At 29.1% G+C, this 22,469-nt stretch overlaps 1 protein-coding gene across 3 annotated transcripts in view; it reads right to left on the bottom strand.

Moving 5' to 3' along the window:
* Positions 1-2,368: 2,368 nt before the first annotated feature.
* Positions 2,369-22,469, bottom strand: part of LOC123296987 (putative uncharacterized protein DDB_G0282133) — a 92,070-nt gene continuing 71,969 nt past the window's right edge. The window contains exons 3-8 of one of the 3 annotated variants that reach the window (XM_044878728.1): positions 13,153-15,628; positions 8,203-8,967; positions 5,169-6,705; positions 4,701-4,849; positions 4,483-4,630; positions 2,369-2,493 (exon numbers count right to left, since the gene is read on the bottom strand). In XM_044878728.1, coding sequence (XP_044734663.1) covers positions 2,448-2,493; positions 4,483-4,630; positions 4,701-4,849; positions 5,169-6,705; positions 8,203-8,967; positions 13,153-15,628 — 5,121 coding nt within the window. In that variant the 3' untranslated portion in view covers positions 2,369-2,447. Of the gene's footprint in view, positions 2,494-4,327; positions 4,631-4,700; positions 4,850-5,168; positions 6,706-8,202; positions 8,968-13,152; positions 15,629-22,469 lie in introns of all 3 variants that reach the window. The other 2 variants (XR_006535209.1, XR_006535210.1) reach the window with 2 other exon arrangements.

Here is a 22,469-nt window from a genome sequence, read left to right as displayed (position 1 = left end):
AACATATTTACAATTAATAAAGTAGTGAGTGTGTCGTTAGTTACTATGGTAGCTTCTTGAAATAAAACTCATGCACGGAGCAAAAAGAATGGAAAACCAAAAATATCATAACGCGAATTAACTACTCAACTAATTATTTGATACAAATTTACTTATTTTTTGTTTCCTGCTTGTGTCGTTAGTTACTATGGTAGCTTCTTGAAATAAAACTCATGCACGGAGCAAATAGAATGGAAAACCAAAAATGTCATAACGCGAATTAACTACTCAACTAATTATTTGATACAAATTTACTTATTTTTAGTTTCCTGCTTATTAACTAGTTATATTTGGAGTTAAAGATATAAAATTCCATTTAAGAATTTACTATTCCGTTATCTCAAAAAAAAAAAAAGAAAAAAAAAAAAGACCTTTGAGTTGAAGTATTTAAATATAATTAGTATGCAAATTTATTAATATAAAATTGGATACTTATCTGTCTACTATTGTACCATGATATATTACTTTTAAAACTGTTGACACATAAAATTTGTAATGATAATGCTTTTAATTAAAATTACAAAAGTGGTGAAATTAAAGAGATTTTCTTCCTAATGGTTAAAAATATATTGAAACACAAAAACTTACAAGATTATAAAAAGACGATTATTGTTGAATTTGGAATAATTTATTTTGGAGTAATAATAAAGTGAAGAATGCTTTTGAAGGATTCATAGACATGCGAGGAATTATAGACACAAGGAAACATAAACTGCAAAATATGACTCTTCCTGACATCTTTTGGCGAGTATCTATATATTTGAACGTGGTTCGTTTCGTATGTAGTGTATAGTCTGCGGTCCATGTGGCTATGTCAGTTTTGGTTGATTCATAACTGGTGTGATATACGTATATCGTAGTTTGTGGAGACATTTTAAACATTTTCCATGGTATCACAATGGGTCCTAGCCTAAGTGTGTCCTTCGTGTACAGCCAATGTAATCCAACCTAACCTATGTTATCCTGTTCCAAATACACTAATGTTTTATTACTCTTGCAAAAATTTTCTTTTTAGACTAGAGTAAAAATTTAAAAAGAAAATTTAGTAAAACATTCTTATTTCATAAGTCAATAATGCATTTCCTGAACCATGTTCTCCTAATACAAATTGGATGATGATATTTTTTGATAGATAAGAAAGATTACGTACTTTTGAATGAATTATAATCTATGAGTATGAAAGAAGGTGGAAAAATAAAAAAAGAAACCTTAAAATAAATTGTTATTAAATATTTTATTCCTTAATAATAATTATAAATGTTATTTTAACAAATAATCATCAAAATTGTTATTTTTATTTAATTTAATATTCGTTTTTTATAAATATAAAAAAAAAAAATGAAAAAATTTCTAACATCGATTTTGGCAAGCTAGTCGAGTTTTTAAAAAAAAAAGAGAACAATTCATATAGGAACTTACATACTAAAAAATTCACTTCAGAAGTTACACAAATCATTTTAAGAAATAAACTTGAAAGCTAAGTGTCGGGTGAGTACGTTAATAGTCGGTCATCTTATTCTCGAATTCTGTCTATTCTAATTAACAAAAAGGAATTAAATTCAAAAAGCTGACTATGAACACCGACCGAAATTAAACGCACTTTCCCATTTGAATTATATTATCAAAAATCATTTGACTATAAAACTATTTTAGCAATAAAATGTGTGAAAATAATTATTGCAATTGGATAAATTAGTCCGATCATTTTAGGGACTGGGCTTCCTTACAAAAATAATACTAGCGGAATAATTTGTCACTTCACAAATTAATAGGGTACTTGAAATTTGATAAAAATTAATATTTATGTAGAAATATACTTAAATATTCTGATTTTGAGTCATAAAAGCACATTATTGTTTTATTATATTAAAATTAAAAGTCGTAATTTTTAATATGTATATCACGTGACCTAAAACACGAGCCACCATGATGTGACATCATATAGGCAAAAATAATATGCATTAATTATTAATTGCTTGATGGCTTTCATAGTAATTGCTGGTTATGTTACCATCAACTTTACTTATACATATAATAATTACATACACGACTGGTGTTTTCACCAATATTACATCACCGAAATGGCTGAGATCGTTTTTGCGAAAATAAAAAAGGTTTAAAATATATTAGAAAATCAACATTTTGAATTGGATTTGCATAACACTACTTTTAATAGCAAAAGAAAAGTATCTCTCATTCCACTTCACTAATATTTATTTAAAGCCTCAATTTTTTGCCGCCTAAAATAAATGGTCTAATTTATAATATTTAAAAAAAAAAAGGAAATTTACGATTCAAATAATTATTTTAAAAAGAGATCTGTTAATAATATAATAAAATTATAATTAAAATAATATAATTAAATACTAAAATCACGTAGTTTTTCTTATATTTCAACAACAAAATTTTTAATGACGACTTAGAGCTTCATTTCGACTGCATCTTCTATTTAATCTGAAAAAAAATTTAAAAAAATATATTAATTAAAATTTTAGTAAAAATAAATTCATGTATTTATTATATTAAGCATAAGATTACAAAAAAAATTGTTAGCAATAATTAAAAATATTTATAATTTAGTGGGAGCCTTGTTTGTATTTGTATAAAGTATAAATGAGAATAGCCATTTGAGCAAAATCTCTCAAATCAAAGTACTACGACAGTAAGCACATGTCATCAGCGCAAGTTTTGTTAAGTTTCAACAAAAAAATGGCCAATTTCTCGGTTTCAATTTCTGTTTAGATAAATGCGAAAAAAATTCTGTTGATTATTTCAAAAGCAGAGAATCGAAAAACTAAACATAATAAAATAAAATTACAAATATTTTTGAACAAATTATTGCATATTTGTGGCATTTGCTGAGGATTATTGAGGATTTTTCGATTAGTGTTGATTATATACAAAGATGCTAAAAACTAAAAGTAAATGTTAGAAAATTCTACATGAGTTAAATGAAAAAAATATTAAATCGTTTTAACGTCAAATAAATCAAAAAAACTATTTACAAGGTACAAAATTTATTACATTTCGTTTCAATTTAATTTTGAAAATATTTTGGAAAATCTAAAATTTAGTGTACTAGAATATACCCGAAAAAAATTTACCCAATACTTCATTCACATTAACATTAAAATGTTTTATTAATTTTAAAGAAAATAAATCCAAAAATTCATTTTAGGGTTGTGCAAGTTCACAGGATTTTCCATTTTAAAGGAAAACGGTAAATATTTTGCAATTTCAGTCGTTGCCAAATTGAAATAACAAAACCTTTAGTTTCGTAAGCAAAAGTTTCGTCATCTCCGTCCATGTACTTTTTGTATGATGCAATTGTTAACGCGAGACAGACATTTAAAAATGAAATAAGTCTGTAAAGTCTTTTCCCTATAGTGGATATTGATCGAAATTATCCTTCGCTACTTTTCATTGTGACGACTCTGTAATGACTTTTTCTCTTAAGTGAAAATTACTTGGATGACCGAGGTTTGCTCGATATTTTTCGAGTTGAAAAGACACAAATTTTATCACTAATATAAAAGATCCGTTTAAAATGTCTCTTAAAACTGACATGGATCTCATACACACAATACATACGAAACGAATCACGTACAATGTATATACTCGCCAATAGATATCAGGCAGAGTTATATTTTGCAGTTTATGTTTCAGTTCCTAAAAACACGAATAAAATGACGTTTTCTAAAAATGAAACCTAGCTAGATCGATTTTTCGCTCCAAAAGACCCCGCATATTAAATTTCATGAAAGTAGTTGGAGCCGTTTCCGAGCTTTAAAAACATATTTTAAACGAAGTTTGAAATTTCGCACTTAGCGCTTGCGCAATATCGTGAGATTTCTGTTATCACAAGATATTGTGGTATAAAAGACATTTAGTCTGAATATTTAAGGATTCTTGCCTCTTAAAAAAAGTAAAAGACTGAGTAATATCAAAACACACTTCGTTCCTCGTCAAATCAAAAAATAGTTAACTATTTTTGGATTTATTTAACTTATTTTTGCCAATATAACCGAACTAGTTTGTTTTGCGAGATAATGTAATAAAAATTGTACGTTTAGAATTAAAAAATACCAGAAAAAACATTCGCTATATATTATGTGCTATGGAAATGATTGGTGCAGTGTTATATCAATCAATCAAATACGATGGAGGCAAATTGATTTCTAAAAAATTGATAAAATCTACTGAATAAAATGTGTACCCAAAAATAAAAAACAAACTAACTACAATTTGATGTTTGAGAATTTGTTTGTGAGAGAAACTACAGCTCTACCTATTCTAAAAATCTAAGAACACATTTGTGTGTGTATGCTTTGTTTTATGAATGAACGAATTTTTTATCACGAGCAAAGGCACGGACACTCAGACCGTGAAACACGATTCACTGCTACCAATGAGGTGCACCTATACGCCGGATTTGGTACGTACAAAACGTTCCCGTTTGTTGTAGTTATTCGCTCCACTGGAACTGTTTGAATTCCATGTAAATTAGCTGTGCCATAAGTAGAGCCATGTCCATCTGTACCTCGATATGACGTTGGATGATTACTTCTTAAACGACTTGAGGATGTTGATCCTAAAACGAAAACGAAAAATTAAATTTACCATAAAAATTAAATTTTAATGTTATGAATATTGGAAACTACCATGTGGGTCTCGTCTAGATGAAACACGTTTTCGACTTTCTTCACTTCTTCGTAATTTCTCTTTTTCAGCTTGTTTTTCAGCTGAACTTCGAATTGTGCTAACAGCGGTTTTATGTCGAATTTCTGGTAGACCCGTTGTTACAGAATGCCTACACAAAATGCAAATTATATAGTTTTTATTTCTTAAATTCACAAAAAAGTTCTGATAGAAAATGACTTTCGGGTAACATGGCAAAATTTTAAATACATTGCAATTGCAGGTCCTTGTTTACGAAGTCAAAACTAATGGTTCGTTGTCAAGAAATCCTGCCCAGGATATACTGCGGCAATATCTGTCTAAGCTATTTGGAAGGTTTCACTACAATCGACCGAAAAACTGGAGCTATAGGTTTGATTTTTGATCATATGATTATCTTAAATTCCACCGAAAATCGTTTTCTACAAGTTTTCTAAAAATAATATAATTACCTATCTTTCTTAACAACGTCTACTTCCTTTTTCGATGAAGATGTTCGAGAAATTTGACTTGATGACGTTCTTCGCTTAGCTTGTGAATTACTATTCAATGAAGAATTAATCGATTCTTTATTTTCAGTACTTTTAACTCGACGTGTTGCTCGTGGTTTCCTGGCCGGAACAATAGGTGTCGCAATATCCTCCGAAGAACTACCATGTGATTGCAACAAAGCCTCTCGACTACTAGCACGTTGTAATCGACGAGCTCGTGTGGTTGTTTTCACAGAGGATTCATTCGAAGATTTTCGTTTATGTCGTTGTTCATCAACTTCTTTCTTTTCCACAATTTTCGTTTTACTATTCGTATTTATACTATCAATTGATGATGTGGATGGCGTTCGTGATTTCGTTAAACGTGTACTTTGTGTCACTTTTGATGACACCGATGACTTTTCGGATACTTTTGTTTTTTGACTCCATGATTTTGTTTCCGAAATTGTTCCTAAAACATCGGCAGTTTTACGTTCGTATCCTCGTTTACGTTTTATATCGTCGTCATCATCTTCGGTACTTATTTTTAATGACTCCTCATCAGTGTATCCATTCACAGCTAAAAGTATTTGATCAGCTGCACGAGTTAATTCTTCTAAAATTGCTGTTTCATTTTCAATTGTTTCTGAGGTACGCGATGAATATTTATTTGATTTAATTTCTTCTAAGTTTGCATAAATCGGTGAAGGTAATTTCTCACTGTTAGGAATTGGTGAATCACGGCGAAGTTTATCTTCGCTAATTTCTTTGATTACTTTGGTTTTAATATCGGAACCAATTCGTGTACTTATTGAATTATGGCAAAGTAAATCGGGTTTATTTGTAAGTAAAGAATTATTTGTCTCACTTTTTTCTAAAACATTAACTTTTTCACTATATTTTCGAGGAGTTCGGGGTGAGCGTATTGCACCAAAATATGTTGGTACTGGTCGTAAGCGTATTGTTTCACGTATACCATTATTTGTCGGTGATGATGATCTTCGGGTCATGTTACTCTTATTCGAATTACGTCGATTTAAATATGTTATTTCTTTAGTCGGTGATTGTGATCGTCTAGTATTTAACTCTTTCGTCGATTTTCGTTCGGTTATAATCTCATTATAGTTTTGTAATTTTTCGCTTGGATATTTTCGTAAATTCTCTTCGAATGTTTTACCATTCGTCATAAAATATTTATTATTTGTTTCAGTGCGTGTTGTTTGTGAGGTTTGCGTTGATTGTGTTGACTGGGTTGTTGTTTGTAGTCCAACTAAAGATGGTGATGTTAAATTATTTGTATTTTCATAATATTTTTGTGCGGATAATTTCATTGGATAATGACGTTTCGTTGAAGATGGCGAACCATCAAATTTCTCAGTGTTTGGAATTGTATAACTACGTGTATTATTTGTTGGTACTTGTTTTGGAGTATGTTTCACATTTTCATACGTGTTTGATGTGCAACTATTATTCGGTTGTTCTTTTGACGTAAATTTTGTCCAACGTTGATTCACACTCTCTGTAATTTGAAAATTTTGAAAAATTATTTTTTTAATTATTTTATTTGATCGAACTAGTGACAAAATGTCTGTTGTCAAATTTAATACACAGATTTTTCCAATTCCCATTTTAATTTAAAACTTGAATATTTGTATTTTTAGAGTCTTAACTAAACAACGCATATCAAAATACATTTCAGTGTAATCCGAGTACATTTTTAAGATTAGTTGGAATCAGGGCGGAAATTTGAGTAGACGTAATCATTAGGTAGCCTGACAACACTTAAGAAGCGCGATAGTCAAGAAACTACACTTTTCAGGTAATCAGCTCTTGAAGCCCAAACAATTTTAACAGTATCTACACTACCCGAAAATATTTATAAATCTTCCTTCTTAATTAAATTTAAATTCTTTAATTAAAATTCCTTTAACATCCTCTGCTCTGAAGTTTTACTGATATTTACTTATAATGGAATTAAAGTATATCGCGAACTATAGTCTCTCCATCTGTGAGTGACTTAAACGAAGTTATCATAAATCTTAGTCGGTAATGTAGGTAGAGAGAAATGTTTATATATGGAAATACACATTCATATGAATGTGTGTGTAAAAATAAATATGTACAAGTGATTTTTTTGAGTGTTTTAAAAAAAAGTATTTTTAACTTAACTTCAACTAAAATATTAGAACTCTCAAACGCGTTTTGTGAAAAAACTTTTAATTTTTTCTTTATGAAAAAATCAAAACAGTTTTTACTGTCAAAATTATTCCATTACGTTTTGTAAGAGTAAGAAGGGCCCAACTTTTCACATTCATTTTCAGGAAATTAAAAAACTAGAAAATATTTTCCTTCGAGATAAAAAAACTTTAGTGTATAACTTTTAACATTTATTTCTAATGCAATATACCTTAAGTGATTATGTCTAGATAAAGCGACTTGGTGCAAATAAATTTCAAAGAAATATGCGCTGGTCTTAGAACTATTTTGCTGTTTCTACAGATTAAATCTAGATATTTTTTAGTTTTTGAGTCTATTCACAAAAGATAACTTAACGCCAGAATGGCGATTCGTAGAATTAGTTTCGACAGTTAAAAAGCAGACTGGTAGGTATTTCCTAATCCATATTTCATAATTAATAAATCAATCCTCAATATCATTTATGTAAGTGTGGAAAATTTTTCACTTCAAACACTTCAAACCTTAAAAAATAAGACGATTTGAAGTGATTCAAACGGTATAGAGCTGAACGACTTACACCTGAGTAAATAAAATTTACACTAAATATTTTTAGTGTCAATTGCTCAGACGTGGGATTCTCAGTGCTCAGTTCGATACCATTTGGAGCACTTCAACGCGTAAAGAAGAGCTCCCGTTTTTTTACTATCGAAGCTAATTCAAATCCTACCACCAGATAAAGTATCACTTATTTTCAATTATAAATTATAAAAATAATTATGAATTTCACTCAATAACGGATATTGTTCATTTATAATAAATAAATTTTAAAAAAATATACCTCTGTTGTTTTCAACGTATTTCTTATCGCAATTATCCATTGTTATAATTGCATTTAATGAACAATTATTATTACTATTATTGTTATTGTTATTATTGTTAATTTGTGTTGGTTTTAAATCACTTTTTAACTTTTTAAACGTTTGTGACATTTGTATTGCACGCATTTTACTCCAACTTCCTGACAACACACTGCTTGTATCATCTTTTAACGGTGATGCTGATAATACTGGGACAACTTTATCATTATCCTCCGTGTCAGCACTCATATAACTTCGAACTTCTTCATCAGCCCGCTCACTATCATCACTTAATTCACCAGCATCTTCATATAATTTCTTTAAAGCTTCTAATTGTTTCGGTATAATAAAATCATCGGTGGTTGTTGTACTACTTATCGAATGATATGATTCGGATGATATTGAGTCGGATGTTTGTGATTTTTGGTAATTAGGAACTACAGTTGTTGCGATTGTTTCTTGTTGTTGTTTACTTTGTTGAATTGTATTCATGATTAATGATGTTGATTTTAAGGAATGTAATGTGGCACGTGGTAATTTTATATTATTAAATACAATTGGACTTTTTCGTAATGGCGTTGTTGAATCAATTTTTGTGATTTTATGGTTGCTGTTCGTATTTACGGTACTTGATTTTGTATTTTCAATATATTTTGTTAGATATTCATTGTTATTATTCGTTTCGGTCTTCTTGCCAAATCTAACAACTAGAGCTTTGTTTATAACGGGCATGGATTTCATTTCATCTGAAAATTTTTATATTACAAAGTTTTTTTCGTGTATGTTGAATATTTTTTAAAATCAATTTCTAGAATAATTTTTAAACTGTGTAATATGTTTTTAAATTTTTGTCTAAAGCTTGGTATGCTGGATAAAAAACGCGAATAACTATCGAAAATTTTCATTTTGAAGTCTAATAATAAAAAGTCGGCCGAGCGTCATATTTGAATTACCGTTCAGAAGAAACGCAACCAGGAATTTCCTTGACACTATGACCACTTGATAACATTAATAATTATTAACAATAAAATATTTTGTATAAGAAAAATACTGCACCGATGAGCTTGTCTACCACCCCGAACATGTCGTACTTAAGTATTTTTGATTTTCAATGATCCGACAAATTTCCTGCTGCGTTTTTTCAGATCAATAGCTTAAATATAATCTTTCAAAAAGCAGCACTTTCGAAAAAAAAATGTACAGAGAAAGTTTGGTAGACTCGGCAAAAGGAATCATCCACTAATGAAGTTTCAAGTATGTATTTATTATTTAGCAAAAAGGGTTGTTGTTTCACGGACTGTGTACAATAGAGAAGTTGCATGTTTATTTATTTTATTTTGTTTCGAAAGATTACTAAAAATTACTAAGAAAATTAAAAAAAAAATTATTTTAAATTGATTTTTCATGTAATTTTACAATTGAAAATGGTTTTTCTAAACTATAAATTCAAACGGCAGTGACGTCAACACCGTGCTTGCGTAACGGAGAAATGCTAAAATAACATGAACAATGATAAATGATTTGTCTCTCAACTGGCTTTCACAATATTATAATGCAAATTTCCACAGCAACCGATTGGCTCATAGCCTCAACGGGGGTTAATACGTCACTAACGTTTTATTTACTCAAAAATATAACTATTTTTTATTAATAATTAATAATTAATTATAAGTTATTAATTTTTAAAATAATTACTTAAATATACTTTAGGTGAACTATTCTTTCATTTATATATGGAATTTGTGACAAAAAAAAAAAAAAAAAAATTAATGCAACTTCTCTGTACAACGAAGATAATAAACATTCTAACTTTAAACCAAGCGGCAACCACTCTTTAACAATACCTTTTCATTAAGTTTCGAAGTATTTGACATGTCGAGTATAGACGATTTATGCGTTGGCGGTATACACGTCTCTTCTTTCACGGAAAAAAATCAAGGGAAAATAAAAGAATTTAGGTCAATAATTCTATAAAAAATTTATGCTTTGTTATATTTATGAAAAATGTATGCTACCGTATATACCGAGTATCGTTTTCGAAAATAACTGTCTAGCATTACCATTGTTATAAATCTTCATAAAATAAGTTATCTTTTTGGAAAAATACTACGAATGTGTATACAGTTTTCTCGAAAAATGTAGAAAATAATTTCAAAACGCATTTCATAGAAATAAACACGTATATATTCGAATTTTCGATATACTTGAGAGCAATAAAAGAAAGCACAGTTTAAAATTATCCTAATAACAATAAAAAATAGCATTAAATTATTTTGTACTTGTGTAAATTGAAATAACGGAGGAGTGTATCCAAAAAAGCAAATAACTGTCACAAAAAAATACCGAAACATTTGAAAATGCAAAATTCCAAATTTTATTATTCTTAGTGTTGTATTATATAAGATATAATTTAAATATATGTCTAAATAAGTTAATTGAGTTATTTCGTAATCATTCATATTTAGGAAATAAGAATCGAAATGACGAAATATGAATTCAGTATCTATTGAACGCTTTACGTTTACCTATATCAAGAAAGAAAAGTCCTGCATTAAAAAATAATTCAGTGACTTTTGGGTAGCAATATTTACTATAAACAATTTCAAGATTTTTTCATTATTTTAATTTACACTAAGCATTCTGGAAAGTTACAATGATAGAATTTTTCTACAATACAAATTTTGTTAATATAATAGATTTTTAAACAGAGTAAAAATGAAAATTCATGCATACGTCTCAAAAAATTTATTTTTAAACATTCATCATTCACATGCTTTCAAAAAGGTATATTTTGAAAAAAAAAAAAAAATCAGAACAAAATGAAATAGAAAAAAAAAAAAATTAAATTTAATCCATTGAGTGAAATTCATATCAGTAATTGAAGAAGCTTTTTTCTATCGAATTTTCGATATTTTTCACATTTTTTTTCGTTTATTGACTTGAATAATATATTATTTTATTAATATTTTATAAGTTAAATATTAATAAAGTTAAATTTAAAATTTTAGTTTTTATAAACAAAAATTACAAAATGCATAGAGAAAAGCTTCACCAAAACAATGTTAATTTAAATAAAAAATGTTAGTTTTAGTAATTATTTTATTTCGTTAAACAAATGTTTAATTAAGTCATAAGTATTCTAATTTTATTAATTATTTTAAAGATAAAAAAAAATTATTAAAAACAAGCTATTATTATCGATGATTTTCGATTATATCACAGAGTTTGTACAATTATTGCCTAAAATTCAGGGTCTCCAAAACTCATTTGTGGTTTTATCTTATGAATGCGATTTTTTTCTAAAAAATGTCTATTGGTTTTTTGCCTTTAATTTTCCCTGTATCAAAGAATACACAATACAGATAGAAGGTCATTTGTTATACGTATACGAATTCACCATTTGGTAGTGACGAACTTTTCCTCCAGGGTGTTTAAGCGTTACAAGTAGAGTGCCTAAAAGGATTGTTCAAGGATTTTAAATTTGTAAAAATTGTACAAACTCTGTATCAATACTATGAAAAATATATACAGAAATATCATTTTAATGCAATTAGTTATATTATTATATATTTAATTAAAAATAACTATAAAATACTACCTATGTTAGTCTCATTCCTTTTAAAATAATAAAGTTTAACCTTATTTTTTAATAAAAATTTTTGCAAAAATCAACTTAAAATTGTGAATTTCTGATCTCTATATGACTGCACGGAAAATTTATATGGCATAAAATAGGTAAATTTAGAACCGCTATTATTTTTATCTTGTACTGTTTTAATTTTGTTTAGTTTTATCTTCAATCCACTTATTTGGAGGAGTTTATACTTCAAATTTAATCAATTTCAATAGTTGGGATTCTCTATCCAATTATTTGGAGGTGAGTAGTGTGAACATAACTTTAGACTTAATATTCCTATATAATCTAGAGATGGTGTAAGATCGACCTTCATCTGATATGATAATCAGATGAGACATATTTTTATGACATTTTGTTTGATAAACACGCCTATGATAGCTTGTCTATCGAAAAGTGTTCATGGTTATTTTTAAGGTAGTATGAGCGCCAAGGCAAGTTTAAACTTGTGGTTGAAATTATTTGTACCTTATTTTCAATTTTGATGATGAATTTTGCTATAACTTTATGAATATATACGAAAAATAAGAATACAAATTTTTGATATTTGCCTTGGTTTTCGAAATATCGAAAGCTAAATAATTAAACAAAATTTTCAATTTTCGATATTTTGAAAATTACTCTAGATATCGAAAAATTTTATTCTTACTTTTCGTCTTATATTGACAAGTTATAACATAATTCACCTTCCAAATCGAAAATATATATTTAAAAAAAATTTTGTGTCCCCACTACCGTGCACATACATCCTTAATTAGTCGGAGACAGAAGATTTTTTTTTTTGTTTTCAATAAATTATGGTTTTAACTTTAATTTAAATAGTTTTTTTTCACAAAATTTCCACCGACAAGTTTTGGAGAAATCTATGAAAACATATCATCCATCTACCATTTTACCATAACACCAATGTTTAAACCCCCCTAAAATTTTCAGAATTGATTTAGGCTTAGTCCAACTTCATATAAAAAAAATCAAGCCTTTTATTATAAATTGCCTTGGTGCTAGTTCATCCTTAAAAACAGACTATTTAACTTTTACATTAATATGACCTTTTAACAATTGAATATACGGAACGGAGCTGAAGCATTTATTCTCAGCCAGTCTTTATGTGTGCAATTCTAAGAATTGAAAAACAATCACGGAATACATATTTCACACGTGGCTTGTTGTTCAAATGATTAAAATGAGACCGTTAAACATTTACAGAAACGGTAGTATTTTATAGTTTCTTAGAATCCAATTATTAATAAATAAATTTAGAAGAGAATATTTCACAAAAATGAAAAAAATAACTTACCTATAGTATTGATGTCTTGTTGATTTTGCCATGTTGTATTACCCTCCAAAGATTGTGATGCTCGATTGTTATTACTTTCCATATTTTGATTAACAATTGTTGCCTCACCGATTTCACCAAAATTAATTTTCGTTGAATACCCTTTGTTTTCAGTCCATTTCATATCTTCCACTTGTTTAATACGATCGGCAACTGACCATGACGGACGCCGTACACAATTGTTTGTGTCACTAGAATTATCATCCGATAGTGAGGATGAAACTGATTGATGTTGATTTGATGATTTAAATTGTTTAAATTCTTTTTGAAATTTCGTTAAATTTGTTTCTTCTTCGATATTTTTAAATTTAGGATTTTTAACTACAACTGTTGAATGCCACATTGGTGGTGTTGATGTCGCTGCTTCATCACTTGAACTGTGCACAGGTTTTAAACGTACTCCCCACGGTGTGATATTGGGATTGTCATTTGTGATTTCAATATTCTCGCCTAAATGATACGGTTTTGGTTTGATTGGTTTATTTTTTAAAATTCCTTTAGGTGTGTTTTCATTCTCCGATGAATCTTTTTGTTCATCTTCGTAATCAACACCATTTTTGATTGGTGTATTTGAAATATATTTGTCCCATACCGGTTCAATAGGTTCAAAAGTTTTTGGATATTTTTCATCAATTTCCTTTCCATAAAATAACTTCTTATCGGAATCTATATCACCGAAATGTGTTAATGGTAAACCATTATTATTTCTAGGACTATCTTCGATTAATAACGTTTGATTACCTCCACTATTACGTCGGCGTCTTCGGAAATTTTGTGTTGGTGGTGGTTTTCCATCAGTTTCCACAATATTAACACGTCCAGATTCAGCAGCAAAATGTACTTCTGTCTTACAAAATTCAACTTTTTTCGTTTTACGACCATGTTGATTAAAATCATCATCAGTATTATCCGTAAAATATTCACGATTATCGGGTATTGCTAAACTAGTTCGTCGTAAATGTGGAAATCGTTCATTTTGTGTTACATACTTCGATTCATCGACTGCGATTGAATGTCGTTTTAATTCATGATCCGAATTTAAATGAATTTTTGTTGAATTTATAGTTTCACCGTCGTTTTTAATTGGTATACGAATTGTAATTGATTCACGTTCCGTATTTTGATGATTATTTCCAATTTTCATCGATGCAATCTTATTCCAGACCGTATTTAATTCCTCTTGAGCTTTACGACTTGAGAATGGATCAACATGCTCATTTCGTTTCGAATTCGTTAAATTAACAACAGTGCTTTTATTATTACGAATAACATTCGCTTCCGATTTTAAAGTTGATGGTAGAATTGTAATTTCCGTTGAACGACAAATTCCACTATCCGTGGATGATTCCACTTTACTTTGTAGTCCATTACAATCGTTTTGATTGTGCATTTGTTCAAAACCATAAGATTTTCGACGATTATACCAATCTTCAGTACGATTACCATTTATGCTATTACTTTTACTGGAAGTACGCGATTCAAGACTACCGGTTTTACGTCCGTTAACCATTGCAGTCTCCATACCGAATACATACGATCGTACACGAGATGAAGTCGAAGGTGTCTCGTCAATTTTTAGACTTTCTTCAGCTACAATACCATCATCAGGTTCGGGTTCTTGTTTACTGGGAGTTTCAAAATCTTTATAAACGTAATTAATCGGTGAGCTTAAACGGCGTAATCGACCTCGTACTTCTTGTAAAGATTCAGCCGTGATAAAAGAATGTCGTTTACTTAAAACTGGTTTATTTTCCTTAATATATCCTCCAGTGTGCGCAGTATCTTTTTCGGGAGGTTCAAATTTATCAGAGTTAATCACAGGCGATATTGATTTGAGAATTTGATCTAACGCATCCAAATCAACGTTTGTACCACGTAACGCAGTATTCAGTCTTCTACCTTTTTCTAATTCTTGTTTAATTTTATTTACATTCCCAGTATTATTTGGTAAATCGATTACTCGTTTCGATGATTGTGGACTATGACTTGTTTCACCCAATTTTGTTATTTGTAACGAACGTCGAATTTTCGCACTACGTTTCCAGTCTTCTAAATAATTATCATCACTATTTGTGTCTATATTATCTAAATTTTCAATTGAATTCGATTTAGTTCTAGATGTTTCGACATGTGATTTTGTCGTAAAACCATTTAATATATTATTTTGGCTAAGTGTTTCTTCATGAATTTTTTGACATATTTCTGAGACACGTTCTAAACTTGATTCAACATCGTTTTCAAATTGTTTGTGGATTGTTGTCGTTGGCGGTTTGGATGTAGATGAAATAGTGTTTGATGTCTGTTGTAGGGTATTATCCGTTTTACTACCAATATAACTACGAGGTCGTGATGGAGGTCGCCTACCACCAATAGAACCACTTCGGCCCACGCTCGCTTTCGATTTCTGCGAGCTCAGATCGAGTGGGTTTAACGCTAACTGAAACATATAATATACATATATACATATTAGTACAGGCGCTGTTTTTGAGTAGCAAAAATAACAAACCAAGATATTTCTTATGACTCGTTTATTGAAGTCATCCAAGTATAAGAGCCAGATTGAAAAGTGGTAGTTTAATTACTTCCACCACTTCTTAGGGATTGTAATAACATTTTTTGTCTGATCAACTTTTATTGTTTCTATTAAAATAAAAAATTCCAAACGCGATTTTTGACAAAATTGAACCCTTTTCGAGATATTGAACTTTAAAGATTAAAAAAAAAATGTTTAATCATATTTTGCGGTGAATAACGCGACTGCAGAATGGGTGTTCTTATAAGTGGATTATTTTTCGATAAATATGCAGTTTTCGATCTCAACTTCGTAAAGTTTGGAAGTGGGTAAGAGATACAGTAGATTGTAAAAATTGAAAACATTAATTTAATTTATTGACCTTGTAGGCAGGTCCTTAAACCGAAAAATAGGTCCAGATAATTCTCATTCACATTTGCTTCGAAATATAACGAATTCACGGGTGTTTTTTTGGATTTAAAACTAAAACACAATGACGTCTGGATTTGTATGTATTTTAGGGCGAGACAGGCTGTTTAAAATCCGTTTCAAATTGAATCCATACGCCATTTATCAAATACTATCAGCTTTGTATTGATATATAAATGAGCGATAAAATTTGAGAAAACAAATTTTTATTTTCGACTTCTCTAAACGATTACAATAAAAGATGTTACAAAAATCGGATAATAAAAAAAAAATGAAAGAAACCGCTCGCATTTTGCTAAAACCTCATGGAATGTGCTTCTTAGGTGTCAAATATTATTAGTAAGGCATGAGTTAGTGGTGCAAATGTTTCTATTTGTTAATAAACAATAAATTTTAATTCAATGAAACGATCAAAGTTAAAGTTCACTTGAATATATTATACATGTACAACGTATTCGTAATTCAAGTTGCCTATTTATTAATTTTGTAAGTCAATTATAACATTGATCGTTTCATTGAATTAATAATTTATTGTTTATTAATAAATAGAAACATTTGCGCCACTAACTTATGCACTACTATTACAAAATGCGAGGGGTTTCTTCCATTTTCTTTTATTTGTAACATCTTTTACTGTACTAGATTCTTAACTTTGATTTGCGATTTTTCCATTCTGAAATCTATCCAGCGTCTAGCCTATATAACGGTGACAAATACCTATTATTATATAATGATATTTAATTTGATAGTCAAGGTTAATGTTGACTTGTAGGTACTCTAGCTAGTGTAACATGGTATCAATGCATTGTTCACCGTTCAGTGTTTGTTGCTTAGCTTCATTTAATTTTACCTGTTTGTTTGTAATGTATGCTTATAGTCTATAATTAGAACATGAATGGACAATAACACATTACGGAGATTATTATTTTTTATATGGTTTAGTCATTTTAAGAAAGTCTGAAAAATTAATTTATTATTAACATTTTAAATAAGGAGGTGGGGTACAAATTTTGGTGAAACTCATTGTCTAGGAGGAAAGTGCAGTCGCAGATTCCATAGAAATTTTGAACCACGAAGGGATATGAATACAGAAGGATTGGTTGATAATGATTATTTACTAAAATGAATAAACTTAAGGTAGTACGAGCGTCAAGGCAAGTTTAGACTTGTGGTTGAAATTATTTGTACCTTATTTTTAACTTTGATGATTAATTTAGTTATAGCTTCATGAATGTAGACGAAAAATAAGAATCAAATTTTTCTCAAAAATAAGAATCAAATTTGCCTTGGTTTTCGAAATATCGAAAGCAATTCAATTTTCGACATTTTGAAAATTACTCCAGGTATTGACAAAATGGGTTTTTTGGTTTTCAATAATTTATTAATGTTTTACTTTAATTTAAATTTTTTATTTTTTTAATTTCCACCGACTAGTTTTGGAGAAATCTATGAAAACATATCATCCATCTAACGTTTTCCCATAAGACCAATGTTTAATAAGCCTACTTTTGAAGTCATTTATTTATTTAAATATTCGGGCAAATCGGTGTTCATAAAATTACCTAATTAGTCCATTTCCGGTTGTCTGTCTGTCTGTCGTCTGTCCGTCTGTCATCACGATTACTCAAAAACGAAAAGAGATATCAAATTTTTATAGCGTGCTGAGGACATAAAAAGAGTTCGTCCATAGGACCCATCTTATAAACCGTTAGGGATAGAACAAAAGTTTAAAAAATGTTCCTTATAAAAAAATAAAAAACTTTTGTTTGAAACATTTTTTCGTAAACATAACTGTTTACCCGTGAGAGCGTCGTATATTATGCGCAAATTGCAGTATTATATGAGTATATCAGTTATATGTGTGTGACATGTATGTGTGTGTAATGTGACAGAGTAATCAACCCTGTCTATACATGGTATTTCAACAATAAACTCAGTCAATTGTTTGTTTTCACTTGTTTTTATACTCTTATGACAAATACAATTTTGCAATTCCCTTTATAGGCATGATGTTTTCGAACAATGGTTCTCCATGCAAAAAATAATCAATCATATATTCGAAAATAGAAAGTTGTAGAATCGCGTTTGGTCACCAGTTGTAATTCGTAATGAACGATAATTGTAATGAACGTTCCAAATGGTTGATTTTGCAGGGATGATAACTATTCTATGATGATTCTATAAATGATTCCATTTAACTAAGACATTTCTGTCTAGCCTATAGATGTAGGTTTTTTATTCCAAATAATAAATAGTTTTGTAAATTATAATATACTGACATATAATTATATCAAAAATAAATTTAAATAATAGTTTTTAAATGAAATTTTTTGAACTTTTTATAATGGTTTTTGTGAATTATTTTTTTGGCCAATCATAATTTTTATAATATCTACAATTAAGCATATTTTGATTGCTACCTAATTTATTTAGACCTAATTTAAAATAAATTGATTTTGCTATAATCATTCGAGGTGAATAAGGTAAGAAGAATTCAGTCGATATTTTGAAAATCGCTTACAATATTGTGAAATCTAAACAATTTTCGTGTAATATAAGGCTATTTTATCTTACAAAGTTAATTAAAACAAAAATGTAGATGTTAAGTTAAAAGTTATGAAAACCATTTTTTAAAATTTTTAAACGATACACCGAAAAATACATATTTAAGACATCAAATGTGTACGGTTTAAGAATTGAAGCCCACATTGGCGTACTCAACTTTTTAAATTCAACTGTATTTTGGCAAAAACACATACCTATTAGCCGACTAAATTTAAGTCCACCTTCAGGGAGATGCAGCTACCCTGACCTGCCCCCCTCGGTATGCCCATGGAAGCCCTTGTGTTACAAACTTTTCAAAACACTCCCAAAGATTTTTATCTCTATACTGTCAATAATATTTTCGATTTGGTGTTCTTTTTAAAGAAAACAAGTGAAAACAAACAATTGACTGAGTTAATTGTTGAAATACGCTGTATAGAAAATATTGAATGTCGATGCTTATATTATTTTTAACAATTTAGTTAAAATTTTCGAAAGTATTTTCTAAAGCTTTTCTTCGTTTTCGAAACTACCTGCAAAAGTTCATCTTTCTATCTTTTATAGTTTTGGAGAAATTGGACACTAAAGTTTTATTCTAATGTTTACGAAAAAGGGTTTCAAACAAAAGTTGTTATTTTTTTATAAGGAACATTTTAACTTTTGTTCTACTTCTAACCGCGGTTTACAAGGTGGGTCATACGGACCCAAGAGGTAATTGATCTATTTTGCTCATTTACAAACTCCAACTCACTTTTTACGTATTGAGCACGCTATTAAGCTTGATATCTTTTTTAGTTTTTGTGTTTTCGTGTTCACAGACAGACAAACGGAAATGAACTAATTACGTGATTTCATCAATAGTTCTAAGCGTTACAAACTTGGGACTAAAATCAATATACCTTAATACATATCTCTATATATAAATATATAGGAGACTTTCTATAGATATAGATAGATAGATAGTCACTCATCACGATATCTCTGGAACTATAAGACCTAGAGACTTGAAATTTGGCAGGAATATTCCTTTTGCCAAGTAGAGGTCAGCTAAGAACGGATTATACGAAATTCCACCCACAAGGGGGGTTGCGGGGGTGTTCATGAATAAAAAATTCATATTTTTCAATTATGGCTTTTAATAGTTCAAAACTTGGTCAGAATGTTTTAAATTACATTTAGAAATTTTTTTAACCTTCGGAGGGTAGAAAGGTGTAGCGAGAAAGTGGGAAGGAAATATCGAATATTTACAAATATACCTAAGTGGGGTATCAAATAAAAGAGCATGACGTGTACATTACAAAACTGTTATCCAACGCAAGGAAATGTGGAGGGAGGGGTGCAAGTGGGGATGTTGCCTTTACGCGGGTAACAGCTAGTTTTATATATAACAGGGTATAAATATTTTCTGATAAATATATTCAAGAATATTCCGTTTCAATGCTAATAAAAATGTTAATGAACAATATACCTACATTTATTTAAAGGTCTCAAAATCTTTTGATCCGTTAATGCTTGAAATGCAATGAAATAAAATACTTGATTATGATTATACAACTATATATAATAAGTATACTATTTACTTACTATACTTATAGCCAGCCATATTATGTATAATTATTATAATATACAAGAAATTAATATCATTAAAAATTTCCTGTCTTTTCTGCAATATCAACTGAAATATCAGAACCGGCTTTAAAATCATTTTGGCCTTTTAAATTGTTAGTTCATTTTTAACCTTGGATAAAAAAAAGCTGCAATAATTCTGACACGTTTGACTGCTTTAGGTGAATTAGTCGCAGAAACGAAACACTAAATTCGGTCAAACTTCGAAAGAGTTGAACATTAAGTCGAATTTGAATGCGGTTTTCGTCATTAGAGCGTCAGAAAATTGTGTAGCGTTAATTGTTTTATAAGAAATTAAAAATATGCAAATTGCATAAATAATGTGAATTAACCGCAAATATACTAAATTCACAATTCGGTGAATAGTTGAAAATGATTCCAAACTTCGTACAAAGGGGTTTTTGAAGGATTGGTCTCCGAGGTACCTGGGGCCCAGGGTAAACGATATTCCCGTCGTCTCCTGGAGTTTTCGGGAAATTCGTTATATAATCAGTCCAAACTCGGTTTTTGGGGTCGATGAACACGAATATCGCGACAGAATCGGGCACCAGGTACCTCAGAGATAAACTCTGTCTTTTTATCACTATTCATCGAATTGTAAATAGGGAATATTCATGAAATATAAATTTGGTTCAAATATTTTTCTTCCGTAACTTTATAGGCTGGACATTTCAACTAAACCATTATTTTAGTAATTAATATCTTTTTAATTACTTAAAATTAATTAATAAAAGTACAAATTCAGTGAAGGCATTTAAAAATTTCTTAAACGGAAATTCAAATTTTTATAAAGACGTGACATCATAGTACGGGCATTTTATATGGTATTTCATTAAATTATACTACTCTACGGCTTTTTATTAGAAAACTTAATAATAACGAGTGTAAATTTTGTGTTGTAAATTCACTTTTCCAAAGTGTAAATAATACATTGAACTGTTTGTCACCAATTGACTAGAACACTAAAGTCTAAAATAAATAAAAAATTGACTGCGTTAAATAAAATTCGAAAAGAAAGAAACAAATTCAGTAGTTTACACAGGGACTTTAGCAGTCAAGGCCCAATAAAATCTAGACTGGCTCAAATAATTTCAATAATGACCCCCGGCTGTTGAAGTCGCTATGTTAACTACTGAACTTATTTCTTTCTTTTCGGATTTTATTTAATGCAGTGGGTTTTTTGATTTTTTTAAATTATTTATTATATTAAACTTATCTAATTACAAAAAAGGAAACTGATATTCAAAACTGTCTGTCTATAAAGTGTATTTCAACTATTAACTCAGTCAATTGTTTATTTTTATAAGTTTTGAATAAATAAAATAAAAATGTATGTTTTAATTAACGCTTCAAAGAATTTTATTAACATTATTAATTCAAGCGCCGTTCAATCGAGGTCAGACCGATCCTGTAATAAAACATGCACTTTTTGCTTTCAAGGTAACAAAAAAATTTGTATTTTTTTTTATTATTTTTTAAGTTTTACATTTTTACACACAATAATAAAAATTTCTTATAATGAGAGAATTTTTCTTCACTTTTGTTTTACAACAATAAAAATTAAATTCACTTCCATCATAATAAATAAGTTTATTTTTTTTTTGTTAAATTTGTTTGTTTATTCATAAAATATAATTATTTAGTGAATTCATAGTTTATTAAATAAAAATTATTATTACAACTAATTAATGTTATGCTTCCATACATGAATGAACGATTTATTTGTACAATAGAATTATTTGAAAAAAATGTATTATTTTATAAAAAAAATCGTATTGTGTATAAAAATCTGGTGAGAAAACTCATATGACTTCCACATACAGACATTGTGTATGTGAAGTTTTCCAACACAGTTTACTTGTAAAAAATGAGGAGGCACTATGGGAAATGATCACGTATGACAAAAGCCATCTATGAACAGTAATTGGAAGTTACAAATGATCAAAATTAAAAGTTATTTAACAAAGTTACTCCAGTGCATTTATGGATTGACCCAAAAGTTTTGACACTAGATTTTTTCATTCATTCAATCGATATTCGGCCTGCGTTTTATCTTCAAATCCTTTTATGCCGAAGTACACGCTATGATTGATAACAAAAAAGTTATTCGTGCTCAAAGTCAATCAATTTTTTGTAAACCTAGAGCTTATTACTAAGTTTTCCAAAT

The sequence above is a fragment of the Chrysoperla carnea genome, chromosome 3, assembly GCF_905475395.1.
Source record: "Chrysoperla carnea chromosome 3, inChrCarn1.1, whole genome shotgun sequence".
Lineage (NCBI taxonomy): Eukaryota > Metazoa > Arthropoda > Insecta > Neuroptera > Chrysopidae > Chrysoperla > Chrysoperla carnea.
The sequence above is the reverse complement of the archived record's forward strand: the minus strand, read 5'-3'. Positions and strand labels throughout refer to the sequence as shown.